This window comes from Schistocerca nitens, chromosome 9 (assembly GCF_023898315.1).
Source record: "Schistocerca nitens isolate TAMUIC-IGC-003100 chromosome 9, iqSchNite1.1, whole genome shotgun sequence".
NCBI classification, from domain to species: Eukaryota; Metazoa; Arthropoda; class Insecta; order Orthoptera; family Acrididae; genus Schistocerca; species Schistocerca nitens.
In genome coordinates this window covers 496,717,649-496,740,523 of record NC_064622.1, presented here as the reverse complement: position 1 = coordinate 496,740,523, position 22,875 = coordinate 496,717,649, and the positions used below count along the sequence as shown (strand labels likewise).

Sequence of the window (22,875 nt, the reverse complement as noted above, 5' to 3'; positions counted from 1 at the left end):
CCAGTCCCGGAAAGTATCCTGTCACAAGTGGGGCACTTTTGGGGTTCTTCTGTGGAAGGTTCCGGGTTTGAGGAGATGAGGAAGTGGCTCTGGTTATTTGCTTCTGTACCAGGTCGGGAGGGTAGTTACGGGATGCGAAAGCTGTTTTCAGGTTGTTGGTATAATGGTTCAAGGATTCCGGACTGGAGCAGATTCGTTTGCCACGAAGACCTAGGCTGTAGGGAAGGGACCGTTTGATATGGAATGGGTAGCAGCTGTCATAATGGAGGCACTGTTGCTTGTTGGTGGGTTTGATGTGGACGGACGTGTGAAGCTGGCCATTGGACAGGTGGAGATCAACGTCAAGGAAAGTGGCATGGGATTTAGAGTAGGACCAGGTGAATCTGATGGAACCAAAGGAGTTGAGGTTGGAGAGGAAATTCTGGAGTTCTTCTTCACTGTTCCATCAGACTCACAGTGAAGAAGAACTCCAGAATTTCCTCTCCAACCTCAACTCCTTTGGTTCCATCAGATTCACCTGGTCCTACTCTAAATCCCATGCCACTTTCCTTGACGTTGATCTCCACCTGTCCAATGGCCAGCTTCACACGTCCGTTCACATCAAACCCACCAACAAGCAACAGTACCTCCATTATGACAGCTGCCACCCATTCCACATCAAACGGTCCCTTCCCTACAGCCTAGGTCTTCGTGGCAAACGAATCTGCTCCAGTCCGGAATCCTTGAACCATTACACCAACAACCTGAAAACAGCTTTCGCATCCCGTAACTACCCTCCCGACCTGGTACAGAAGCAAATAACCAGAGCCACTTCCTCATCTCCTCAAACCCGGAACCTTCCACAGAAGAACCCCAAAAGTGCCCCACTTGTGACAGGATACTTTCCGGGACTGGATCAGATTCTGAATGTGGCTCTCCAGCAGGGATACGACTTCCTCAAATCCTGCCCTGAAATGAGATCCATCCTTCATGAAATCCTCCCCACTCCACCTAGAGTGTCTTTCCGCCGTCCACCTAACCTTCGTAACCTCTTAGTTCATCCCTATGAAATCCCCAAACCACCTTCCCTACCCTCTGGCTCCTACCCTTGTAACCGCCCCCGGTGTAAAACCTGTCCCATGCACCCTCCCACCACCACCTACTCCAGTCCTATAACCCGGAAGGTGTACACGATCAAAGGCAGAGCCGCGTGTGAAAGCACCCACGTGATTTACCAACTGACCTGCCTACACTGTGAAGCCTTCTATGTGGGAATGACCAGCAACAAACTGTCCATTCGCATGAATGGACACAGGCAGACAGTGTTTGTTGGTAATGAGGATCACCCTGTGGCTAAACATGCCTTGGTGCACGGCCAGCACATCTTGGCACAGTGTTACACCGTCCGGGTTATCTGGATACTTCCCACTAACACCAACCTGTCAGAACTCCGGAGGTGGGAACTTGCCCTTCAGCATATCCTCTCTTCTCGCTATCCGCCAGGCCTCAATCTCCGCTAATCTCCAATTTCTATTTGCCGCCGCTCGTACCTCACCTGTCTTTCAACATCACCTTTGCCTCTGTACTTCCGCCTCGACTGACATCTCTGCCCAAACTCTTTGCCTTTACAAATGTCTGCTTGTGTCTGTGTATATGCGGATGGATATGTGTGTGTGTGCGCGCGATTGTATACCCGTCCTTTTTTCCCCCTAAGGTAAGTCTTTCCGCTCCCGGGATTGGAATGACTCCTTACCCTCTCCCTTAAAACCCACTTCCTTTCATCTTTCCCTCTCCTTCCCTCTTTCCTGATGAAGCAACCGTTTGTTGCGAAAGCTAGAATTTTGTGTGTATGTTTGTGTTTGTTTGTGTGTCTATCGACCTGCCAGCGCTTTTGTTTGGTAAGTCTCATCACTTTCTTTCTTTCCAAAAAAATATTTAAGCATATGAAATGCAGCCCCACTTTGAATTTGTTCTCGAATACATGATGAGTTACTGACATCCAAGCTCAAAATCACTCTGTCTACTGTTAAAAGGTTGGCAGATGCTGGGAATCAGTGTGTTGGAAGAGCTCCTAAGAGACATGTATCTGTGATACCAGTACTTCGAGTATTATCATTTCCTGTGGATCCTGTCTCCTCTCCAGAAAGTACAGTATCTATCACTACTCGTTCAACTGACTGTGAGTGCAGTGTCACTGGTAGATCTACCCATCCCATATAAGGTGGACAGGGACCCGGGAGGACTCAGGGTTCTGTACTGATCCCCCTAACCAACAAGTTTGATGTGTTGCCTTTCACTGACACTGAAATAGTGGGACTCACTTCACCTGTTTTGCAAAAACCTATTTTGTACGGTGTCAAGAGGAGGCAAACATGAAAGGGTAGTGGTCTTATCAACAGTCACCAGTTCAAAAACACTACAAATGATGGTTCCCCTTACGGAAATGGTAGCAATAGACAGTAAAGGACACCATGTCCACTCAGTGTGTATGCCTGGGACCTCATTCAACATGTTGAAGAGGCTATTTCAGCAGCAATTTAGGGGACAGGGTGCAACCAACTGCAAATTGTGATGCAGTGCATTGGGTAGGCACAGAATGGTTCAGGGAATGCCTTAGAACACGAGGGGATGGGTTAGGACAAACCAACCAGACCAGCCCCCGAGAAGGCCAACACCTCATCCCAATGGAATTGCAGGACAGACTTGTGTCCTCCTCGGCTCTGACACAACAGTGGAACAGTGTAACACATCATACACTATCAGGGATGACAGTCTTTCGCCATTTATTATGGCATGGATTACATGTACATCACCCACTTGTCTGCCTACCTTTTACGAATGTGCAGAAACATACTAGATGGCAATGGTGTATGGAACGATGCCACTGGTGACAGCAATGGCATCATATAGTGTTTTCAGAAGAATCCAGGTTCCATTTGTTTGAAAACGATGGTCAAATTTTGGTTTGCTGCCAACAGGGGAAGTGGTATTGCAGTGACTTCATTTGCATAAGACATACAGTGCCAACTCAAGGCCATACACCATTAGTCGCAGTTGGTGTGTGTCCTGGGCACTGTGACAAGTGTCACCCACATGATTGGCATCCTGTGAACCATAGCCATACCCTTTCTGCACAACAGCCTAAACGAAATTTTTTTAGCAAGACAATTCATGACCACATGTCGCTGCATGAACACTTGCCTTCTTGGTGTCACAGGCTGTCAGCCTTTTGCCCTGGCCCACCAGGTCATCAGACTTGTCACGGAACAAAAATGTGTAGGATATGGTGAAAAAACAGATGTAGTGCTGTGACCCAATGCCAACCCCCACAGAAGAAATTTGGAACCTGGTGAAAGAAGCATGGACAGTTATACCACAGGACACCATTCATCCTTATATGTGTAAATGCCATCACACAAGGAAAAAGTTACCTGGGCCCATAGTGGACACTGTGCCTACAAGGCAACAGGGCACATGTTGACCAAAGGTTATAAATGTTAATCATTTCTGCAGAACATACTAATGTACATGTCCTGTGAATATGAACTTTCAGCACAGAGCAAGAGCAAGTAGAAGAACCATGGCTCAAGTTTAAATGAATATCTGACATCACACTGGATAGATATGCACCCAGTGAACAGTTCGTAATGGGAGGGAACCTCAATGACATACAGTCACTGTAAATAAATTCCTAAAGAAACAGAGATTGCAAATGCTTCACTCCAAATGTTCCTTTACGAAGAAAAGCCAAGGAGAATCGTCCCAAATTAATCCTTGTACCACTGAAAATATGAACAAAGTAAGTTCAAAAATTGGTCTGAGCACTATGGGACTTAACTTCTAAGGTCATCAGTCCCCTAGAACATAGATCTACTTAAACCTAACTAACCTAAGGACATCACACACATCCATGCCCGAGGCAGGATTCGAACCTGCGACCGTAAACAAAGTAAGTATTAGTATTCAGATTCTATACTGAATTTGCAGCTCATTTAGCCCTCTTCTTACTATAATCTATCGTAGATCCATTGAGAAAAACACCATGTCCAGTTCTTGGGGGGGGAGGGGGGGGGGGGGGGAACACAGGTTGCACCTGTCTACAAGATGTGATCCACAAAACTACCATCTAACCATAATGATCTATCTTGAACAGAATGACTTTCTCACTTCAACAGGCATGGATTTTGAAAACAACGACCATGTGAAACACAACTCGCACTTTTCTCACATGTCATACTGAAAGCATTTGATCATGGCAACCAGGTAGACGCAGTGTTCTTTGATTCCTGAAAAGTGCTTGACTCAGTACCACACCTATACTTACTGCCAAAAGTATGATCATCAACTGAAATTTGTGACTGGACTGAGGACTTTATGCTACGGACAGCACAGTATGTTATCTTGGATGGACAGTCACCATCAGCTGTAGAAGTAACTTCACATATGCTCAGGGAATGCTTGCTGTTCATGTTGTATATTAATGACCTTGCAGAAAATATTAATAGTGAAGTCAGACTTTTTGCAGATGATCCAGTTATCTACAATGAAGTGCTGTGTGAAAGAATCTGTATAAATATGTGGTGCAAAGATGGCAACTTACTTTAAATGTTCAGAAATGTAAAACTGTGCTCTTCACAAAATAAAAAACCATAGTGTCCTATGCCTATAACATTAACAAGCCACTGTTGGAACTGGTCGACTTGAACAAATATCTGGGTGTAACACTTTGTAGGGATATGAAATGGGATGATCACATAGGCTCAGCCGCAGGTGGATCAGGTGGCAGACTTTGGTTTATTGGTAGAATAATGGAGAATTGCAATCTGTCTAGAAAGGAGAATGCTTACAAATTGATCAACTGTATGGGACCCGTACCAGATAAGACTAGCAGCGAATATATAACATATACAGAGAAGGGCAGCATGAATGGTCACAAGTTTGTTTGATTCATGGGAGAGTGTCCTAGAGATACTGAAGGAATTGAACTGGAAGACTAAGAAAGACGTAAACTACCCCGAAAAAGTTTAATAACAAAGTTTCAAGAACAGGCTTTAAATGATTACTATGTACTGCTCCTATAGGGATAATGACGATAAGATTAGAATAATTACTGCACACTCAGAGGCATTCAAACAATCTTTCCTCTCACACTCCATACAGTCGTGGAGTAGGAAGAAACCTTAATACTGGTACAATTTGGTTTACCCTCTGCTGTGGACTTCACAATAGTTTTCAGAGTTCTTACAATCAGTCGGTTTCTAAATACACATATCTGAACAAATAACATGTGAAAAATTAGTTTCTGTACAACAAATTAGTCCAGAATAGGTACCAACTACAAACCCTTACCTGAAACAACAAATTTAAGAAATCCATTGGAAGTGGGTTTTCCACAGTCCACATTAAATATTCTTCCGTTGTCAACCCTTTCTCACTTGTTGCGTGTCTCCTGATATCTTTCATGACCATTTCCACATCTAACATTAAAGGAGAAATAAATTATTGAGTTGTATTTTTGGTTATACATCTTAAAAGCTTTTCTTCAGCAAGTCAGAAATATGACTTCACATCTAAAGCAAATAATTTAGTACTGCATGCTGCAGAGAGACGTAACAAATTGTATATTTAATTCAAAATTTCTTTCACATGCTTATTGCATCATCTGTTAGGATGGACTGAAACATGTAGCATCAAGTTAGAACTACAGAGAAAGAGAGAGCAATTGTATGCCACAATGACTATCAGTCAAGAAGACTAATATGTCTAACACGATATAAAATGATACAAAGGCAAGTAAGACATTTAACACTAGGAAAAACAGAGGGGTGAAAAGGGGGAAAAATAACTCATAAGGAATTATAACATCATCAGTGCACAAGACATGTGATCATCAACTAGAAAACAATCACTGAGGATGTATGTGGGCTTAGTATCAGTCACTCTAGTGTACAAGTAAATGAAACTATACAATTTGAAAAACTTGAGTTTACTTTTTGAAACTGTGGACACAACATACTGTGGTTTCATAAGACGCACCTTTACGAGGACGCTGTGTTAAACACTAAAACAGTAACTAAAAAATGCGACTCATTCTTAGAGTGCAGAGGCACAGCAAATATTTTGATGTCACCTTTGAAATGTATGTCACTCACTGTATGAAGTGTTCGTGCAGTGTAGTTATTGCAAAGGCTAACAACAATATTACAGAAAGGACAGACTGTTACCATCCACCACGAGATGGAATTCGGTTGCAGACAGGCACAATGACAAAGACAGGTATAATATTTTAAGCTTTATCTGAAGTAGGGGAATAAACAAAAACAAAAAACAAAAACCACACACACACACACACACACACACACACACACACACACACACACACACACACAATGGACGCTGGAGCCTGACTCCAACTGATGTGAGAAGTAATCTAAGGGAATGGGGGAAAGGAAAGGAAAGGAAAGGAAAGGAAAGGAAAGGAAAGGAAAGGAATGGGGAGGGCGAAATATAGCAGCTTAGGGAAAATTGCTGTACTGACTGAAATGTGGGAGCATGCAAGGATGTGGTGGGGACAGGACAGGACCGCTAGGTGCACTGTCTGAGGGCTATCCTGGAGGAGGGGAGGGGGGGGGGGGGTGACAAATAGTAGAGAAGAGAGGAGAGGAGAGAAGAGAAGTGGAAAAGACTGTAGGTGTGTTGGAGAAACAGATGACGTGTGTAGTTCTAGAGTGACAGCTGGGAAGGGGCAGCTAGGTGAAGGACAGAGACTAGCAAAGATTGAGGCCAGGTGTGGGGTTGTGCGAATGAAGGACATGTTGTAGGGAGAACTCTCGCCTGTGCTATTCACAAAACCTAGCATTAGTAAAAAAGATCCAGATGGTGCAGTTTGTGAGGCAACTATGTCATCCAGCTGTTTGTTGACCACACTTAAGCCACTCATGCACACAGGCAGCTTGTTAATTGTCATGCCCATGTAGAAAGCAGCACAGTGATTGCAGCTTAATTGGGAGGTTGCAGGGCTGCTTTCATAGGTGGCCCTGCCTTTGATGAGGTATGAAATGCCTGTGACAGGGCTGGGTTTTTTAAAGGTGGTATTGGGAGTCTGTATGGGAAAGGTCTTGCACATAGGTCTATTGTGGTGACATTAGCCATGAGGCAAGGGATGGACAGGGATAATTCATAGGTTCAGTGGGCAGCAAAATGCCTCTGTAGGAGGGGCAGAACAGATACTGTGTAGGATATTCCTCACTTCAGGGCACAGGAAGAGTAGTCAAAATCCTGGTGGAGAATGTGATTCAGTTGCTCCAGTCCTGGGTGGTACTGAGTGACATGGACAGTCCTCCGTGGCTGGACAGTGAGAATGTGGGAAGTGGTAGGTGGCTGAAGAGACAGAGCACAGGGGTTAGTTTTCTGGAAAAGTTGGGAGGGTATTTCTGGTCTGTGAAGGCCTCATTGAGACCCTTACATATTTGGAGAGGGCTTCTTATCACTGCAGATGTGGTTACGTTGGGTTGCTAGGCTGCATGGAAAGGACTTCTTGTTGTGGAACAGGTAGCATCTGTTGAAGTGGAATTATTATTAGTGGCTGGTAGATCTGCTATGGATGAAGGTTACAATGTAGCCATGCTTGAGGTTGAGGTCACCATCAAGGAAAGTGGCTTGTCAGATTCATGTGGACCAGCTGAAGTGAATGGGGGAGAAGGTGTTGTGCTTCTAGAGGAATGTGGATAGTGTGTCCTCATACACGGTCATGAAGATGTCATCAATGAATCTGAACCAGGTAAGAGGGTTTCAAATTATGGGTGGTTAGGAAGGGTTCCCCTAAGACAAAACATGAGTTGCTTAGCACAGCATGGTCCCATGCAGGTGTCCATTGCTGTAACAGGCACTTGTTTGTAGGTGATGTCTCCAAAGGAGAAGTAACTGTGGAAAAGGATACAGTTGGCCATGGTGACTGGAAAGGAGGTTGTAAATTTGGGGTAAGTCTGGCATTGGGAAAGGGAGTGTCCCAAGAGCAGCAAGCCTGTGAGCATTGGGGGATGCTAGCATAAAGTGAGGTGGCTTTGACAGTGACAGTAAGGGCACTGGATGGTAAAGGAACAAGAAAAGTGAAAGTCAGTGGAGGAATTGGTTGGTGTCTTTTATATAGAACAGTAGGTTACAGGAAATACCTCCATCAACATCAAACTTACCAGCCACCAACAACATCTCCACTCCGACAGCTGCCTCCCATAAAGCATTGCATGTACCGCTATCTGCGACGGATTTATGGTCTTTTTTCTCTCAATTTTTATTTTATTGATAACTTAGCATGAACTGCAATTTACTGTTGTGTGTTCAACTAGCTTTTTGCTATAAATATTAGCTGTTTACTCCTTGTTCAATCGTGACTGTCCCCCCCCCACCCCCCCCCTCCACCCACTCCCCGCACACACACGCGCACGCACGGAAATGAACAAATTGCAGTACAGTCATTAACAGTAAATAAAGATGCATTGTCAGAAAGCTAGTAATCAAAATGACTCAAAAGTAAAATATTTAACCAAGAAGAATCTTTATGTTCCACCTCAACAACTTTCATTGAATTAACAGATACATGAATTTATTTTTATTGTTGAAGTCTCACAGCCAGATGAGAACTTTTAGGAAAATATCTGAGACAACTACAGATACTAATGAATACTGTAAAAAATTCTTGACCTTATGGTGACAACAAACTAAAGTAAAACATGAGTATCACATCAACAAGATGTTACACCGCTTCACTGTGCCTCTTACAACTTCTTACACAAAATTTCAATCCCTGCCTACCCACTTTGAAAGAAAGGAGCAACAGAGTGCCATGCTGCATCCCTTAACTTGACAGCCAGTAGTCACTGGCTAGATTTTAGGTGAAAGTTTCACACGAAAGTTTCACACTATTAAAGCACTACACACTGCAACATTAGGTAAAGAAAGTGAGGAAGCAGTCCGGGTCAGTCTAGACATCAACATGGAAAAAAGTGACTGTGCATTAAATTTTGGGTCATGTCAGGACCTAAAACAGGGTTAGTTTTTGCCTTTGGTGCATTTTTCCATTTCAAGAACTAACTTTCTAATCATAGTATCTCTGTTAGTTACAAAATCAACTTTCAATAAATGTATAGCCATATTTCTGACTTTCTATGTACGTGCAAATAACATACCAACTTCACCGTACGGATCTAGAGAGAGTTCTTTAGATGATTTATTTTCACGGCGTACAAATAATAGAACATCAATCATGTGCTGCAACTCTTCTTCTGTGAGGACACCGTCTCTATCACCATCAAAAACTTTAAAACAAACTGAAACAAAATTTATGAAACTGCAAGATTACTCATCATTATTATTAAAAAGTTATGTTAAGAAGTTATCAACTGAGAGTGCAAGTATTTATCCTTGTTTATTCACTACAATGTTAGAGTTTTCAATAAAAATAAGTTAGAAACATAAATGCAGATCTAGATAATTTTTTTATGTAGATATTCAAAAAGTTATCTGACTTGCCATTACCAAATGAGCACAGAACTGCATCAGCTATACAATTCCATTATATACTCACACTTTTGCCTCTCAGTGAGAGGGCCCCTGCACGCAGCAGATACACCGCACGCCATTTCCTTGAAGTCGATGTGGCTGTCCCTGTTCTCGTCAAACGCAGCGAAGACCCCGGCACAGACGGACAAGGGCACTGGGGGGCTTACCAGAGGCACCAGCGTGTCCAGGTCAAGCTTCCCCGTGCGTGACTGGCCCTTCAAAAGCCAGTAGCGCTTCTCCAGCTCGATGATGTCACTCTCTTCCACTGAAACGCAAATCATTTTTTAACTACACTGGAAGAACACTATTTTAAAAGTAATGTGTCTAATAAACTAACAAATGTTGCACAGATGCATACCCTTCTCTCGAAATCCCTCTTTCATTCGGTCACTTGCTCATGTTACGAGGGCTCTTCAAAAAATAAGTGACATTATAATGGCAGCCCAAATTAACTTTTATTGAACGCTGCTCTACACTTCAAACTGACAAAGGAAAGTGACTATTTTTCCACAGTCACTGAGTCCAAGCAAATAACACATGAAATGTTCTACTGACCATTCAATCCTTTGACGACAGAAATACAGTCCTCGTCAGGGAGCAATATGAGAAGTGCCATGTGGACATCCTTATAGCTGGAAAATCGATTTCAAATTGCCAAAAAGATGGAAATTGTGAGGTACTGGACCTGGACTGTATGACAGATGCTTCCAAATTTCCCATCAAAAACTATAAAGCAAAGCTCATATTTGTACTCAGGGTAGAGTGTCGTACACAGAGTTGGGTGTTGTACTGTCACACAGAAAAATAATGTCTTCAGTGATTTTCCACACTTCTAGTTCTCTACGTCACTGTGCAGTGATGTCAGTGTTGCACAGTGTAAAAATGGAAGTAATGGTTGTGTTCTTTGCCATAAACTCTGTCAAAAGAACTCCTTCACAGCTGAAGGAATCACTGGCTCTGACCATCCCTGCTGATGCCACAACTTTGCATTTCTTCGACAGAGTCGAAGAGGGTCTCCACATTCTACAGATGCTCTCGTTCCCACAGGTGTGAAGCGTTGGGCCCATGGCCCACCACCAGTAACGATGTGACTTATGAAATCATTGCCTTCCACTGACTAATGACAGAAGAAATCTAGAGATACAGTGAACTTCGCATCTTTGTGTGCAGGCAACACTGAAAGCAAAAACCAGCTTGAGCATAATATTCAATACTGCAGACGATCTCTGACAACGGAATGAGCACTGGTTATTGAGATGTGCATCTGCCAAGCAATGTTCTCTATAATATGTCTACAGTTGCTAAGAAGTTATTCCTCAATTACCTGGACAGTGTTGTCAGTGGTCAAGGTCAATGGCCTTCCTTCCCGATTGGTAACACCCACGTCCATCAAATTTTTGGCACCATTCCACTACAGCTGAATATGCCACTTGGTCCATGTATCACCAGAATTCCACACTCAATCTGTGAGCAATTTAGGCTTTGGCCCAGAAGAATCTTACTGCCTCAGGTACTTCAACTTTGGGGCACATTTCCAGTTGCTGTGCCATTTCAATTGCACATACTGACGCACCCATTATCCGTGCTGCAGCACAATGGTGTCTGGTGGTGGTGGTGGTGGTTAGTGTTTAACGTCCCGTCGACAACGAGGTCATTAGAGACGGAGCGCAAGCTCGGGTTAGGGAAGGATTGGGAAGGAAATCGGCCGTGCCCTTTCAAAGGAACCATCCCGGCATTTGCCTGAAACGATTTAGGGAAATCACGGAAAACCTAAATCAGGATGGCCGGAGACGGGATTGAACCGTCGTCCTCCCGAATGCGAGTCCAGTGTGCTAACCACTGCGCCACCTCGCTCGGTCAATGGTGTCTGCAGGAAACCTAGATAATGTATTCTCTTTTGACACTGCATTACTATTTTTTTTTCTTTTTTTTTGTGCAATGATCTTAGCATGGGCAGATCTGTGTAACTTACTTTCCCAATCACTATGTATATACTAACAGAAAACCTCCACCTGTGACCCACACAGTCATCAGCTCAGATAACACATTATCCACTTATATGAACAACCTTCAACATTAGTGCAACTATAATTCTGTCTCACCTGCATTCTCACATTCCACAGCTATGATCATGTGCTAAATACTTTTCATACCACCTCAAACATGTGGATGAGCTGCTCCTCTTTAAGATTTACATCAAATATTTCTGGCAATATAATTGAAATACAGCTGTCCAATAGCTTATGCATAAACTGTCACACAACAACGAGAGGCTCCTGGTTCCTATGTGAGACTTCACACAAACATAAAACCAAAATCTTTTTCATTAATCTCATCAGAGATGCTTTTCCCATAAAACTGAGATCAGCCTCGTTCATTTACTACCAGGTGACAAACTAAGCAGATGTAATGTACAGAAACAGCAATATAGTCCTCCAATATGAAGTAGTAGCTCAAAATGTGTTGGAAGTGAAGAAAATATTGAGAATGAAGATGAGATGTTACTAGTAACATCTTACAAGATAAAGTTATGGATAGTTAATTACAAAAGGCCTGTTAATAATGTAAATCTACACACATGCACATAAAAAAGCACATAAAGTGAAATTTACACAGAACAAGACAACCAAATGAAATAAAAGACAACGAGGCAGGTGAGCAAACATCAGTTCCCATTCCCCCCACACACACATCTCTCTCTCTCTCTCTCTCTCTCTCTCTCTCTCTCTCTCTCTCTCTTACACATATTTTCAACATATAAACTCATCAACAATAACATGCCTGATTTTCTTTTAATATGAAGACTTACAATGAGTCACACCAGCAAGTGTTTGGTAGAAGGTTGGTGTTTCCAATTCATTGCTTAGAGTAACAGTACACGGCTCCGACAGCAACCAACGGCTCAATGAGGTCGCATCACGACGTGACAAGAGCCAGTCCCGGAATTCTTCGTATGACACACGATCTTTCTGGAGGGGAAAAAAATACAATTTTATGGAAGCCAAAGATATAAGGAGGATACCAGAATTTTCTGTTTTGTAAACCAATTACTAGAAGGCAGCCACAAATTTTGACTCATTTACATACATTAAATCACACACAATATATAGAAAAAGGAACATTCCCTGTAAGTAGAAATTACAGTTGTTCTAATCTGTAGCATAGTTTTCATATAAAAACAGAAAAAAATTAATAAATTACCACTATAAAAAGATTGCCAGATGCACTAACACTCATCCTGAAATGTCAAATGGACAATGGGTTCTTCATAGGAAGTGGAGGTAATGGCTTGCACTTTTGAACTATTGTTATACAGTTGGGAAAGGAGAAGAGAGAGAGGGAGCAGAATAAAAAATTGACATCATAAGAGGTGCTACAGAATGAAATAAAGAGGCATAAACAAAGATAAAAACAAAAAATAAATAATGAGTTAAAGACAAGAAAATTAACAAATCTGAAGCTAATACCGAGGGGGGGAGGGGGGGGGGGGAGGAAGACAGAAGCGGAAAACTAGGGTCAGAAAACAGGAAATGGGGAGGTGCATAACAATATCAAGAGCTACTGGAGACTCAACTCTCAGGACTGTAATCAGTGATTAGGCGTCAGTTCTTATGATTAAACCACATCAGAGGAGTTCTGTTGTTGTTAATATACCTCCTGACCCTCACCTCAATGCAAATGTTATATAGGAGAACAAACACAGAATACATGCAAGAGAAATGGGAATACAAGGTATGTGAGAAGAAGGGAAAGAATGGAACAGATAGAAGGAGAACAATAACAACAGACAAGAGGAGTGTATGTTGAAAACTGATGATATTTTGAAAAGGATAGAATGCTATTCACCATAGAGCAGATATGTTGAGTCACAGACAGGCACAACAAAAAGACAGCTAAACCAGTGAGCTTTCTTCCAAAAAGCCTCCTCCCGAAAAACACACACACACACACACACACAAAGCACAAGTCGCACACATGACCAATGCTTCTAGCCTCTGAGGCCGGACTGTGAGCAATTGTGCATGATGAGAGAAGCAAAATGGGTGGTGGACATCATGATGAGGCTGGGCTGGGGAGAAGGATGGGAGGGGGGGGGGGGGGGGCTGGAGGCAGGGATAGCAGGATAGGAATGGACACTGGTCAGGTGCTACTTGTGGGAGCACACAGAGACATGCTGGGAACAGGGCAGAGCCACTAGGTCCAGTCGTGGGGGTTAGATGGGGGCAGTGCGGGAGAGGGAGAGGGAGGGGAAGGGGAAGGGAACAGAAAGGAGAAGATCAGGGAAGTAAAAGTATTTGTTGGTACATTGGTAGAGAGGTGGTCCAATAAGGGTGAGGTGAGGTGAATTGGGAGAAGGTGATAGGACAGAGAGAACGGAAACTATTGGGTGCAGGGTGTGGTAACAAAAGGTTACCATAGGTCGAAGCCAGAACGATATCAGGACAGAAGAATGTGTTGTACTGATAACTTCCAGGCCTCACACTTAAAGTTCCCATCTCTGGCTGTAACCCTTCTTTGCATCAGTCCCTTTACCAGTTCCAAACTGAACAATCTATAGCCCTCACCCACCTAATCCTTCACCTACACATCAATTCAGCCAATGAACACACCCGTCAACTCCTATCCTTAATAAAAGTCCTCAATCTTTCCTCTCCCACATCCACACTGGCAGTTCAGAGCATCCTCCTACAGGCCAACCACAAATTAGAACAGCATGCCACCCTCCACCTCAAAAAACTATCCAATCTCCTGGTTTCCCACCTCCGGAAAGGCAACTCACTCACCCTCCACAACCTTTCCAGCAAACCTCAACCTCCTCTCATTGCACACAGACCCAGTCTCTCCCATCTACTCAATCTTCCACTTCCAGCTCCACTCCCCCCAAAACCTCAAAATTCTAATCGATACAATCTGGAACCAAAACACCCTAATTCAGTAGTTAAACTTTCCTCCAAACCTCTCTCCCAATCCGAAACCTCTGTCCTATCCAAAGGCCTCACCTTCAGCCCTACTCCCAGAGTCAACCAAACAGCCCTCATCAAAGATTTACTGTCCTACACTCGTACTCTCTGCTGGAAATATCACTTTGCCATGAAGAAAAATAATCCTAATCCTACTCCTAATGATCCAACTCTCCAAGACACTATCCAAATTGAACCCTGCCTGGAACAGTTCCGTCCTCCATCACAGCAGGACCCACGTCCTCTTCCTCGAAATCACTCTCTCCAAACCTTCCAGGAATTTCTCACTTCCAGCCTTGCCTCTCAATCCTTCTTGAAAAACCTTAATCCTACTCCCAACATCACCACTGCTGAAGCCCAGGCTATCCGTGATCTGAAGGCTGACCGATCCATTGTCATTCTTCCGGCAGACAAGGGTTCCACGACCGTGGTACTTTATCGTCGGGAGTATGTGGCTGAGGGACTGCATCAGCTTTCAGACAACACTACACACAAAGTTTGTCAAGGTAATCCCATTCCAGGCGGAACTTCAAGGAATCCTCAGAACCTTAGGCCCCCTACAAAACCTTTCACCTGACTCCATCAACCTCCTGACCCCACCGACACCCCGCACCCCTACCTTCTACCTACTTCCTAAAATTCACAAACCCAATCATCCCGGCCGCCCCATTTTAGCTGGTTACCAAGCCCCCACAGAACGTATCGCTGCCTACGTCGATCAACACCTTTAACCCATTACATGCAGTCTCCCATCCTTCATTAAAGACACCAACCACTTTCTCGAACTCCTGGAATCCATACCCAATCTGTTACCCCCGGAAACCATCCTTGTAACCATTGATGCCTCTTCCTTATACACAAAGGGCCTCGCTGTGATGGAGCACTTCCTTTCACGCCCATCACCTGCCACCCTACCTAAAACCTCTTTCCTCATTACCTTAGCCAGGTTCATCCTGACTCACAACTTCTTCACTTTCGAAGGCCAGACATACCAACAATTAAAGGGAACAGCCATGGGTACCAGGATGGCCCCCTCATACACCAACCTATTTATGGGTCACTTAGAGGAAGCCTTCTTGGTTACCCAGGCCTGCCAACCCAAAGTTTGGTACAGATTTATTGATGACATCTTCATGATCTGGACTCACGGTGAAGAACTCCAGAATTTCCTCTCCAAGCTCAACTCCTTTGGTTCCATCAGATTCACCTGGTCCTACTCCAAATCCCATGCCACTTTCCTTGACGTTGACCTCCATCTGTCCAATGGCCAGCTTCACACATCCGTCCACATCAAACCCACCAACAACCAACAGTACCTGCATTATGACAGCTGCCACCCATTCCTCATCAAACGGTCCCTTCCCTACAGCCTAGGTCTTCGTGGCAAATGAATCTGCTCCAGTCCGGAATCCCTGAACCAACAACCTGAAAACAGCTTTCGCATCCCGCAACAACCCTCCCCACCTGGTACAGAAGCAAATAACCAGAGCCACTTCCTCTTCCCCTCAAACCTGGAACCTCCCACAGAAGAACCCCAAAAGTGCCCCACTTGTGACAGGATACTTTCCGGGACTGGATCAGACTCTGAATGTGGCTCTCCAGCAGGGATACGACTTCCTCAAATCCTGCCCTGAAATGAAATCCATCCTTCATGAAATCCTCCCCACTCCACCTAGAGTGTCTTTCCGCCATCCACCTAACCTTCGTAACCTCTTGGTTCATCCCTACCCTCTGACTCCTACCCTTGTAACCACCCCCGGTGAAAAACCTGTCCCATGCACCCTCCCACCACCACCTACTCCAGTCCTTAAACCGGAAGGTGTACACGATCAAAGGCAGAGCCACGTGTGAAAGCACCCACGTGATTTACCAACTGACCTGCCTACACTGTGATGCTTTCTGGCACAGTGTTACACCGTCCGGGTTATCTGGATACTTCCCACTAACACCAACCTGTCAGAACTCCGGAGATGGGAACTTGTCCTTCAGTATATCCTCTCTTCCCGTTACCCACCAGGCCTCAACCTCTGCTAATTTCAAGTTGCCGCCGCTCGTACCTCACCTGTCATTCAACAACATCTTTGCCTCTGTACTTCCGCCTCGACTGACATCTCTGCCCAAACTCTTTGCCTTTACAAATGTCTGCTTGTGTCTGTATATGTGCGGATTGATGTGTGCGCGTGCACGTATACCTCTCCTTTTTCCCCCTAAGGTAAGTCTTTCCGCTCCCGGGATTGGAATGACTCCTTACCCTCTCCCTTAAAACCCACATCCTTTCGTCTTTCCCTCTCCTTCCCTCTTTCCTGATGAGGCAACAGTTTGTTGCGAAAGCTTGAATTTTGTGTGTATATTTGTGTTTGTTTGTGTGTCTATCGACCTGCCAGCGCTTTTGTTTGGTAAGTCTCATCATCTTTCTTTTTAGATATATTTTTTCCACGTGGAATGTTTCCCTCTGTTATATATATATATATATATATATATATATATATATATATATATGTGTGTGTGTGTGTGTGTGTGTGTGTTTTTTGTTTTGTTTTGTTTCTGAAGATGGCTTCAGCTGAAAGCTCCACATGCAATCTTTTTGTTGTGCCTGTAAAATATCAACACCATATATTGTTGGTACAAATACTGGTTTGATGCAGCTCTTCATGCTAGTCTATCCTGTGCAAGCCTCTTTATCTCTGAAAACTACTGCAACATACATGCATTTGTGCCTGCTTTCTGTATTAATCCTTTGGTCTCCCTTTATAATTCTCACCTCCTGCATTTTCCTCCATTACAAAACTGACTATTCCTTTATGCCTCAGGATGTGTTCTGCCAACCAGTTTCTTCTTTTAGTCTAGGTGCACCCCATTTCTTTTTACCCTTTTTAATACAGTAATTTTAGAAACCATAAGTTTGATTTCTCATGCAGAGAAAGTTTTACTAAGGGTGATATATAGAAGACTGGGAAAAGTGTTTCACAGGAACAATATGGATTTAGAAGAGGGAAAGGTACAAGAGATGCAACTGAACTGTTGTACTAGTTTCACTGATTTGGAGAAAGCCATTACTAGAGCCCATAGGAATACCTTAATGGAGATTTTAAAGAAAGAATGAAAAGATAAATGGCCAATTAAAAATCTATACCTGCAACAGAAAAAAAAGGATACAGACTGAGAATGAGGTGACAAAAGGAAACCACAAATGGAAGAGGTGTAAAGCAAGGCTGCTGTCTCTCCCCAATACTGTTTAACATGTATTTGGGACACATTATTCAGATATGTTGGAAATGAAAAAGGGGGGTGTGGGTTGGTGATAGGAGGATAGAATGTATTTGATTTGCTAATGATGTGGTATTACTGGCAGAGAGCGAAAGTTGTTAGAAGAATTATCAGGGTTGCCACAAATTTCCCCAAATGAAATTCCCTGATATTTCCCTTATTTCCAAACAAGTTTTAGCATTTTTCCCTAACAAATTTTGAGGTCTCAAGGGTAAGGAAAGACATCAGATGACAGAAAAAATGTAAGGACTTCTGTATTTCTAATGGTGTGAGCAACAATCTTAAGTACTAACATCAACATCTTACGTAATGACCTGCTTTTAGATGGAGAAAGCAAGCCAAATGGTATATATGTTTCATTAATACCACTGGTGCTATTTTATTTCAATAAAGCAAAACACATTTGCTGACAAATGCATTTTGCTGGAGTCAGCAAGAATGGTTTAAAATACCTGCACTGCTTTCAGAAATAACCTCAGAAAAAAGTAGGCCTCCTGAAAGAAATGTATGAGGTGGGGAAGAGTTGTGTAAACCAACACTGTAGGTGACTGCGAATAAAATGTTGGTTCTACTATGTTCGTTACTACTGGTTATTACCCACTGTGTAATGTCTATTATTCTACAGGTATTGTGTGATTTTTCTTTCAAGAAAAACACGAGTCCACAGTGTACAAACTGCCAGTGACTGCCACAATTTTCTTCTTCTTATCGTCCATACTTTCTAAGATATGAACTACTTTCAAACAGCCAAAATGTACTAGAATAAACAAAATGTCTATAAAGCGCCACACTGTACAGTATACTTATGGTGAGACAGTCGCAATTCCTGAAATCTATTGCCCATGGCCTCTGGCATGCCGAGGAGCACCACAGTCCTGGGTCCACGGATAAACCGTGAAAATCCGCCGCATTACACCACACACAGACAGGCCCAGCTCGCGGACAGATTGGCGAGACTAGATCCAACAGGCAGGGCCCGCATGTTAGTGGGAAAATTTGGGTTTCAGATCGGCAGGCCTGATCCATTGGAAATACCCAGAGACGTGGCCTGTGGTTTTGGCTCGTCACGGAAGTACACCCATTTGACCAGCTGTTCACACGTCACAGGCACCATGTTGAAATGAGACTGCAGTGATCACCCATGCAACAGATAAATTGGGCAAATAGTCTGAGAATCAATACTAATGAGGATAGGTAGCAACTCACCATAAAGATGATCGCTGAGCCACAGAGAGGCAAATAGAAAAGACAATCACACTCTCACAACTTAATTTTTGGCCATAGCCTTTGTCAGAAAATGAGAGTGCACACATACACACAACTCCTGCACATGACCGTTGTCTCTGGCCGTTGCGTCAACAAGCTCTGAGAATCACATGCAAACAAACCACTCCTCACGCCGCCCTGCCTCTCATTGGCAGCTGCTAGGCTAGCAGCAAGTAGTGGTGGCAGTACTGACTGCAAGCTGAGGAGAGGGGTGGGAAAGGGAGAAGCAGTAGGAATGAGAGAGTCAGGAAACGGCACACGTACTCACCTGCACCCAGCCAGCGACAAAGAGTGACAACTCAGTAAACAAACAATTTCATACTACTGACACAAAAACTAAATATTTCCTTTTTTTTTTCAAATTTCCCTGATATTTCAGATACGTTTGAAATTACCTGATTTCCAGAACTTGTGGCAACCCTAATTATATAAGAACTATGAGGAATTCTAAATGTGAATTCATAAGAAAAAGACATAATGTATGGCGATGAGTGCAAGAAATGTAAGAACGACTATAAAGTTATTACAGGAATATATACAAGAAGTTAGTTTTTTCAAATATATGGGAAGCATAATCACAGAACACTAGACACAATAAGGAGGTGAAAATGCATACAGCAATTCCCAAGACAGCATTTAATAAGAAAGGGAGGCTTCTATGTGGATGCATGGACAGGAACCTGAGGAAGAGCCTGGCAAAGTACTTTTATGGAGCATGACATTACACAGAGCTGAGGAAGAATACTGATGAATGAAGAATACAAGCAACTGAGATGTGGATTTGGAGGAAGATGGAAGGGATAAAATGGGTTGACGCAGAGAGAAATGTGTTGAGAAGAGTGGGAGAAGAGAGAGCAGTTTTAAAGGTAATCAGTATGAGAAAACACCACTGGTTTGGAAATTGGATGAGAAGAGATTGTTTACTGATGGATGCTACGGAAAGAACGGCAAATAAAAGAAAAAGCTGCAGACAGTACTAGGTGGTGGATAGTATAAGGATAGAAAACAATTATGAGAAAACAAAGAGGGTAGCAAATGAAAGCACTGAATGGAGAGCTACATGTAAAGACGTGCCCTAGGGCAGAACACTGATGAATATGAATTCAGTACCTCTCCTTTAGTTCCACAATATACTCTTATTCTTTTGTTGTGCCACATTTCAAAAACTTTTATTCCCTTCATGTCTGAACTACTTAATGTGCATGTTTCACTGCTGCACAGACTACACTCCAAACAAATACCTTCTGAAAAGACTCTCAGGACTTAAATTTATATTAGACGTCAAACAATTCCTCTTTTTCTGAAATACTTCTCTTGCTATACCAATCCAGAAGGTTGAGTAGTGCAGCACGACAATTCACATGCAAGATTGATATCGAAGGTCATTCAACCTTTGGTGAGGTAGGTCATAACAGTAATAGCACTGCAGCTCTGAGTGTTACAGGGCAGAGGGAAGATAGGATCAGACAAGAGAATTAGAGATGGGTGATATTTACCAGAACTGATAAAATATTACTTTTACTGAATCATACTTGTTACACAATAATGTTTTCGTCCCTGGTTCTCATTATATTTTTAATGTTAGGCCTATAGGATTTGCCAATGGAAAAATGGGTTTTCACCTCTCTCTCTCTCTCTCTCTCTCTCTCTCTCTCTCTCTCTCCCCACCCCCCCCCCCTTTTTTTTTTTGGGGCAGTGGTGAGGAACATTTCAGTTTTCATTACAATGTCTATCTTTGTGCCTTTAAAATATCAGTAATATCAAAAGAAATCAATATTATTTGTGGCTTGGCACTGTTACAGGTGGCCTCTGAGTTCCATATCACAACCTATTAGGCACAACCAAAGCTCCATGCAGTCTGGGTGTTATTCAGGTGTTTGCACCATATTCATTACTTTATAAGCATATATCATATAGCACATGTGACTCATTAATGGCTCCACATGAGCAAGGTGCAAGATGCAAGTTAGAATACAATTCTTTCTTCGATAGCAGTTACAAGGGTGTGGCAGTACTTAGTACCACGTCATTCCACTGCACAAGAAGCGCCAGCAGCATTACCTGACAGAAGCTGTGATACATCCACAGCTCCAGATGTGCAGTGCACTCATGTGAGCAGTCCTGCAGTCAAATATTATTCAAGCCTGGCCTACTACAGAAAGGTGAAGTGTGGTAATTTTACATTCAACTTTTCGTGTGTGTGTGTGGTTGGCAACAATGACATGACTTATTTAGATACACTTTAACAACTTGCTTTAAATGCTCAACATTGTAAAAAATACTTGGATGTAACAATTTGTGAGGATACAGCTTGGAATCTTCACACAGGTAAACCAAGTGGCACACTTTGGTTCTCTGGGACAATACTGGCACATTATAGTCAGGCCACAAAGAAGATTGCTTATGTATCACTTCTGTATCCCATCCTACAATACTGCTCAAGTGTGTGGGATCCATATGTAGTAACATTATAAATGCTAAAGTAACTGTGTCTGCTATGTTTTCATGGCTAATCCCACTGAACTGATTTTGATGAAATTTGGTAGGAGATGGCTTGAACTGTGGGAAAGGACATAGGGTAGTTAAGAAACAAGTTAACCCCTAAGCGAGTGAAGTAGGGAATGGCACATTTTTTTTATATTAGTGAACACAAACAACATTAAGCAAAATCAAAAAAACGGAAAATCCAGGATTGAATAATGACAATATTATGAAAAGGTAAAAATATTGTCACTAAACCATATTATGTCATTATTAAACTTGCTGTATAACGTACATCTAATTCAATAGCATGATGCATATATGCATGCTTTTGCCCACAGCCCTCTGCAAGCAATGCTCAGCAGCAATGCATCATCACAAACTGGGGCAGTTGGAGGGGGGAACGTGGACATGTGAGGACAGCTCAAATTACTGCACAAGCATATATTATAGAATTTGCACTGCATTCTTTCTTTGTCAGATTAATTCTATTAAAAAATTTTGCAAAGTCCATATTTTATTTTAGTGCTCAACTTGATTTCTTGAAAAAGGCATCAATTTTGTAATAGGTAGTACATATTTTTTAATTTTTAATTTTGTATTTAATTTAGCTTTGATAATATAATCACAAATTAAACATTTCAAATTTGGAAAAATAAAAAGAGTTTCTGTTACAAAAGCCTCCTCTAGAATAGCTATCGTGCTACTCAATGGTGGCCGAATGGCACGTTCGGTACTTAAGCTGCCACTGAACTTAGGTCATAAAGAGACACCTATTTGTAACATCAGTAAAATAGCAACCGTGCTAAAGCAATGTAAGCTGCTGGTTTGGGATAGATGTACAATGTCCCCAACAGAGCAATTACAGTGCTTAATTGTCCAATGCAAGATATTACAAGCAACTGAAGTATAACAGGAGAGAGATGGTATTATTGGGTGGCAATTATAGACACACTGCCTGTAACAACTAAAGGCACACTGGCAGATTAAGTAAATGCATGAATAAAGATGTCAACCTTATGGCAGCAAGTTAAAAACTATATTTTAATAACTCGTGTGTTTATTACAACAGCACAAGACACAGAATCAGGACAGTATGCAACTGGTGCTTATGACATGATTATACATAGGTTGGAACTTAAATAGTGGCAACACTGCTGTGGAGACACTATGCAACGGAATCTACTATTGTCGCTGATAGCACACATTGCTGACATACCTACCTTACCACCGAGCAAGTGGACTCTCCCGTCCCATGTCACCGGCATATGCACAATCGAGGGAAAAGCAGTCACTTGTGAGTGAGTGGTCTAACGTAACAGTGTCACTATGTTTTTGAAACAGGAACAACGGAGTTGGATCA

General features: G+C 42.7%; 1 protein-coding gene across 1 annotated transcript in view; it reads right to left on the bottom strand.

The window, feature by feature from the left end:
- Nucleotides 1-22,875, bottom strand: part of LOC126203243 (ubiquitin carboxyl-terminal hydrolase 32) — a 231,390-nt gene that overhangs the window by 184,740 nt on the left and 23,775 nt on the right. The window contains exons 5-8 of the mRNA XM_049937496.1: nt 12,347-12,502; nt 9,563-9,802; nt 9,165-9,305; nt 5,329-5,456 (exon numbers count right to left, since the gene is read on the bottom strand). Coding sequence (XP_049793453.1) covers nt 5,329-5,456; nt 9,165-9,305; nt 9,563-9,802; nt 12,347-12,502 — 665 coding nt within the window. The remainder of the gene's footprint in view (nt 1-5,328; nt 5,457-9,164; nt 9,306-9,562; nt 9,803-12,346; nt 12,503-22,875) is intronic.